The sequence below is a fragment of the Typha angustifolia genome, chromosome 11 (genome assembly GCF_048772165.1).
Source record: "Typha angustifolia cultivar Huaian chromosome 11, ASM4877216v1, whole genome shotgun sequence".
Lineage (NCBI taxonomy): Eukaryota > Viridiplantae > Streptophyta > Magnoliopsida > Poales > Typhaceae > Typha > Typha angustifolia.
In genome coordinates, this window is record NC_133249.1 from 8,390,774 (window position 1) to 8,397,847 (window position 7,074).

At 34.0% G+C, this 7,074-nt stretch overlaps 1 protein-coding gene across 1 annotated transcript; it reads right to left on the reverse strand.

Moving 5' to 3' along the window:
• Nucleotides 1-2,721: 2,721 nt before the first annotated feature.
• LOC140769898 (vacuolar iron transporter homolog 2-like) lies at nt 2,722-3,426 on the reverse strand. Its single transcript, XM_073110786.1, has one exon. The coding sequence runs from the start codon at nt 3,424-3,426 to the stop codon at nt 2,722-2,724; it is 705 nt and encodes a 234-aa protein (XP_072966887.1).
• Between the last annotated feature and the right edge of the window lie 3,648 nt (nt 3,427-7,074).

A 7,074-nucleotide genomic window follows, 5' to 3' on the forward strand; every position in this document is an offset into this window, starting at 1 on the left:
AGTTATATGTACCTTGTAATATGAACATGAAATCGATGATTTCGACAACTCAATTACATGTGTTTTTGTTTACAAATTTGCAATCTAACAATCATAAAAAATAGCAATTTTTCCATGGCAATTTCGTGGCAATACACGTTTATAAAACAATTCTATAAACTTGATGCAAAACTTGACATCTACAATGATGTCTATAGCTAATTTGGAATATTGACCGTCAGCTAAGAATCTGATTCTATCCATATACTTACTTCATGCTTTTAAATATGTGAAGTTACTTATGTTTATAGAGAAGCCAATTAAGTTGTTGATTGACTTGGGTGGGATACTTTCTTGAGGAGCTTTTATATCACATTGAGAGGATCACGTTTTCTATAAACAAAAGAACCCAAGTATTTTCCAAAAAACTTAGTTTCTTATTGGTATGATATGATACTTTAGTCCCAGTCCAGTCGGCTCAAACTGTAATTAAGTTTAAAGAATGTTAATATGTTAGGCAAATTTTGCTCCTTCCTAGCACAATCTGGCCAACTAGAAAATCCTTGCTCTTCCATCTTCTAACTAAATGGTTTTTTTATTTTTTTATTTATTTATTTTGCATGCATAACCTTTAAAACTCTCATATTTATTTATATGCCCCTCTAAATTTGATATTTACATGAATACCTTTTAGAAAACACATAACTTTTACATGTATACGCTTTAAAACTTTTATTTTAAAAATATGGATAGCCCTTAGAGTTAGCTAATTGTTAAAATTTTATAAATTTAGACAAAAGAAAATAAAACTATTTTTATTCTATGTAGTTTTCTAACATAACTCAGGCTGTTGTCTTGAGCTATCTTGATTGGGGTCGAAACCCCTTAGTCTAATTAGAAATATTTGCTTTTGCAATTTAGTCATTGTATTAAGTTAATCTCGTTTTTAAGAGTAGGTCCACTTCTCATCTTCGTCTAGTTTTATGATTTATCCCTGCTACCGCTTACCATATCCACTTTCAAAACTAACCCTAGCCATTATTTCACCTTCCACATCCATCTCGCCACCTGCTGACTCTTGGTCAATATTTTCATTATAACGTCTAATCTACACTTCCCATCATCTTGATTCCAATTGTGTTGGATTTCTGACTTCCAAACAAACAAACTACCAGAGTTATGCTTTTTGGAAGGTTAGATTGGTCGGACTTGCCCTCCAAATTTTCTATTTTAGATCTCCTTGAACTGGTCCTTTGTTGCGATTACAACCACCCCGAGGGTGATTGTAATAGTTTCATAAATTTTCTTAGTTTAAAATATGTTTATATTTTTCTACTAAATTATTGAGACATAATTTGAAAAGTAATTGATTGCTATCTATGTAAATAATATATGTTTTAAATAGTACACATCTAAATATCAACTTCAGAACGGTATATAAATAAATAAGACTTTGGGACTGTCAAACAAATAAAACTTTATTAAAACATTACGATAACAATTCTACATATCCAATTTGGTCAAACTTGATTCTGGACTTTGGAATTGAAGCAGGAAGATGAGGACATGACTTTGAAGTGGTCAATCATCATATAAAATAACTAGAAAGAGAGTCACTGGAGTGTGGCCAGATCAAAGAAAGTCATAATTGAGAGGTGCCTCTTCAAATGCCTACCTTGTGAAGAACCTCTATTCAGTTGTTAAATATTTTTGAAGACTAATCTGTTGGTTTATTGGCTTTCTGATTATGTGTTCATAGCAATATTAAATAAAAGAGTTTAGACTAAGCGACTTCTTCATACTAGTAGCGTGGGGAATTCACTGATAAACCATCTTTACCCTTTTGGATCTTGAATCGAAATCAACCTCATTTTAATGTACTTTTACCTATCTTTTTGATAGTGATAGTTGATATATCTATAATCTTCTGAGATATGCCTACTATTATGACAAACGAGTTGCTCACTATGATTAATTTTGATCAAGTCAAAGAAGTAATTTCTATGGTAAAGTTAGAACAGTTGGAAGTTAAAACAACTCAAACCTAGAGATCTTTTTGCTAAGATGGAACCAAAAAGAGTTTTACCGAAATTGCTAGTTACATGGATCTCTCTCTAGCAATATGAAACTACCTCAAAGTCTTACTAGTAGAATGCAACTCACATAGATGAATTTAGTATTCTTTTTGTCTTTTAATACAATGGCGCTAGAGTTTAACAAAATCAATCTAAAGAGGAGGAGCCAAATTGATCTGTATTAATTTTTCAAATTCTTAATTCTGTAAGCTACCCTTAGCAAACTCTCAAAATAAATGTATTCATATACTGGAAATTAACAAACTAGGCAATTACTAAATGCTTCCTCATTATCATGGAAAACTTACAAAATTTATATTAAAGTTCAACGCCTAGTTATTATTATCCTGAGTTTAACGTGTAGCACAAAGGATACAAGGGTGCAATTAAGTTCGCAAATTTGTATTATTTTTTTTATTCAGAGTTGCAGAGACTTCTTTGTATTTCCATATAGAAGCTAGCTCTGCAAGGATATATATATATATATATATAAACAACTCAGCTCGGTCCAATCCATCAAATGGATCAGTGGTTTCCAAAAGGCACACTTTTACGTAATATATAGATCGCTTAAGAGATGGCTTTAGCCATCGCAAACAGTACTTTCAGATTCTCTAGTAGAATCTACGCATATAAAGCATATATATATATTAAGACTTGTAATTAGCTATATAGCTGCCTGATATCCAAAAGCTAGGTCAAACAACCTCAGCACTCCATAACTTATGGCCATGGCAGCCCAACCCCCCAGCAAAACCCTAATCATTGACCGGCAGATCTTCGCCCCGCCGAGCACCGCACCGGTCGCTCCGAAACCAGCCAACGCCAAGCTTGTCACCGCGCAGACCACCCCGACTCTGACCCCCCACGGCCTAATAAATCCGCCGGCCAGGAGAGGCAGAATTGCCCCTACCGCGAACGCCAGGGCCGACGCACCTGCCGCTTGCGCCGGACTCGGGAGCCTTTCTCTCTCCTCCTCACTCGTCTCGTTCCCTTCCCCAACTTCCCTCTCTTTCTCTCGCTTCATCTGCGCCACCTCGATGTCGTACTGCGCGTAGACGGAGACGAACTCTCCGATGGCCATGCTGCAGGCGCCCGCCACAAGGCCGGCCAGGCCGGACACGAGCATCGCCTTCGCGGATTGGTTGACGGCGCCGATGCCGATCATGAGTGAAGAGACGGAGACGAGTCCGTCGTTCGCGCCGAGAACGGCGGCGCGCAGCCACTGGGCTCGGCCGGAGTAGTCGATCTCTTGGATGTCAGCTTCTTTGGGTTGTTCATGGTCGCGTGGGATGGTGATTTGGACTTGGTGGGGTTGGGTTGGAGACGGAGAGTTTGATACGTGGATTTGAGAGGTGAGGCGGAAGGACATGGCTGCTATCTGTGGGGAGTATTTAGAAGGGAGAGAGAAGGGCTAGGGAAGTGTGGAAGCCACACGCCAAGAGGGTCCATTTATAGCAATAAGAAGAGCGAATGTTGATCTTATCTTAGTTTCTTTAGGGAGAGAGGTTGAGTGTGAACGCTGTTGATCTTGTGATCTTCTTTTTTTTTTTAAGTTAATTAAAGATAGAAGAATGAGGAGCATTTTCTTTTTTTTTTTCTTCACATTATTAACTAGGAGTTTGGAAGCTAATAATATAAGAATAAACAAACGAAATAGTCCACTCGTCTCCTATATATAAACTTGACATTAATTGTACCTCCCAAAATTATTAGGAGTTTGGAAACTAATTATAAATTAACTCCATGTGATAATGCATAAAATCAGTTGCACCTCCCAAAATTATTAGCAGTTTGGAAACTAATTATAAATTAAGTCCATGTGATAATATTACATGGTTCCCTTAGTATAAACTGATGTAAAAAAAGTAAACAATCACTAATAAAGCCATAAAATTATCATTAGTACTATCATTAGTACTCGAGTGATACTAATTATCTCATTATTTGAGGAACTATAAATTTTCTACCCATAATTTTAAGATGATTGAGATATTTAATTCTATGCATTTGAGGGGGAGTCATAGGGTGAAAGAGTGGTGAGTAAACTTAATGGAAGGAGAAAGGTAATTATAACATTTTCATATCCATTCCTGTTGGAAAATCTCTCCAAGAATTTTCTTTCAATTGGTTCATTTTTCTGTCATGTTTGAATGAAAAATATAATATAGTTTTATATTAATTTAGGCAATATTGGAGTAAACTGATTCAAATGAAAGGTTAGATGGTAGTCTAGTATAACCATAGAAAGTAATTTAAAATTTACACACATATATATTTACGATGTCATTTTCAATTTGAAATAGATGGCTGTGAGATGATACACTATCTTAAAGATATAAACTAATGAAAATCATTACATAAGCTATATGATACGATCAACATCCGTTCTGATAGGGTTATTAAAGTCAAAACCCCTATATTTGCATAGTGTGCAGCACACAAACACTATGAAATTGTCATAAAAGTTTGCTAAGATAGTTACTTCAATCCGATATAAAATTGCCACAAGTATTACGAAAAGTACACCAAGTTACTCGGTGCAAATTCTCAAGTTACAAAGATTGGGTGAGTCATTATAAGGACATCTTGATTCTAACTGGAGTCTCAAAACTAAGTGCCATTATACAGGCAAGAAACGATAAAAAAAAAAGGTAGGTATATATCCAGTAAATCACATCTAATCTCTGTCCCACTGAGATAGGTGGTACTCGGTGATGGTACTTTGCTTGGCCAAGGAGGTCATGCGTAGACTTTGTGTTAAGCTATCAATTAATCTATTCATTTTTATAATTAGCAAGGGTCACAACACTGGATGAGGTGTTACCTGTATAATAATGTAAGAAAATATTAATTCCTACACCGATAATGTACCTCAAACCTCATCATATAGGGTGTTGTAGATCTTTATATATCATGAGAAGGAAACAATATTAATCTGGGTACAATATATGAGAGAAGGTTTGCAATATATATATATGGGAGAAGGCCAATCCTTATCTTATTAACATGATGCATAAAGCAATGGGAGTGATATCTTGGGTCAACTTTACCGTATTGGCTATAAATACCTACCAACGAAATATATACGGGGATTATTCGATTCATATATTTCAAGATAATTAAAATAAAGTTAATTAAAATAAATTAAGATACATATTTTTTTTCTTCTTTTCGTTAAGAGAGGCAACAATGTATTTTAACATCTACTTAATTAAAATGGACATCAAAATATAACATGTGAGTCTATTTCAGCGTTTGAAAATGATATTGCGTGAGATCTATAACTAAGAACATAAGTTTAATATATCTTGGGTCAACTTTTACGAATACCCCTCAAAACTTTTGCCTCTTATGAAGTTATGCCCATAGTTACTATGGCTTTCTCCTTAAGCTGGCTAGTCTTATGAAGCTATGCCTATAATTATTTATTTCTTTTTCTCATTCTGTAATTTCTACCTTACTTCTTTACATATTGTCCTCTTTAATCTCATCACTGAGCATCGCCAGTTATTTCTTAAATAAATAAAAATACATCTTAGCGGCATATGTACCTCTCAGCTAAGGGCAGTGATCTTTCTGTTAGTTAAATAATTAATTGTTGAAATTCTAACTGCTTTAGCTTTCTCGAAATTTCTAGAAAGTATTATAAATTACATGCATGCAAATAAGACATTCAGATGGACAAAAAAAAGAAAAGAAAAATCAAAGTTATACATGCCAAAAAACAAATAAATAAAAATTAAAAACTCTTTTATTAACAAAGAGTTGTTGTGATTGCTCTTCATAGTTACACAGTTCGCTTTTGATCTGGATATATCGGTTCCAAAAATGTAACTATATTAATTAGCTCCAAAGATCACTTAGTAAAAATGAGAATAAAATAACAACAGAAAAATGTTTTACTACTAAGAATCCAAAAGATTTGGTAGAATGCAGACCTCAGCATCAGCAACTACTTTCGTCATCTTTATGGCTCTACTACTTTTTGCCATCCAAAAATTATTATGAAAATATTGGACGAACACTAACTTCATTTGGTGCATCATCATAATGTCAGTATCTATCGTCTTTCTTTTTCATTAAACTAAGTGTGTTGTGCACGCTCCTATATATATATATAACTAGACATTCATTTATTATTTGTATAGTGTTTCTGTCGTTTTCATTTCACAGTTTGATTTATATGATTAAATTGTAATAGACGTTTGATTTAGCTGCCACAGCTCTACCAGAGTTCCTTTTAGCCATGATTTGCATCTATGATGAATTATAGACTTTTTTTTACTAAATATTATTTTTTCAATTTTTTTTAACCGAAATATATCACCCAAGTCGCTAAATATTAATAATAAGTTCATCATTTTCTTCTTACATATAATACACTGATCTAGTCATGGTTTTAAAGCGGATCTTGTTTAATTTATCAGCAGTTTAGTAGATAAAAGATAAATATAGTATTTTATATAAGGAAACCGTTAGCGTTAAACAGCTATAGGTGAGGAGATCATTTTGGTATTAAATATATGGAGTGGCCCATTTCGATAAAAGAAATAGTTTGAGAAAGGACTAATTTGGTCAAAAAGTCTTACCAGTGAGTTGTGGATACAAGTGGATATACTACTGGACAAGAAATAAAACGAGCGTTGTTATTAAATATTAGGAAATACAGAAATCAATCTACCATTGGATCTCCTATTTGTTAATGATATCACAATTGTATTGAAATCACGATCTGGTCTCTTTCAGTTGTCATTCCAATTCGATAAACTACCAATACTTAAATATTAATCGAGTTGTGACAAAATCATTTTAAACTAAATTACTATCCAAGTACATATCTTTCTAAGGTTTTTGTAATCGGCAATGACGAAAATAAATTTGGTTATGTAGTTACTTGTTTGAGCAATAGCACAAGTGGATTGGGGATGGTCAAATTCTTCCGCGGAAAAAAGTGTAGAAACGGTTTTCTAGCTACTAAGAATACCTTTGGCAAAAAGAGAAGTGCAAGACAAAGGAT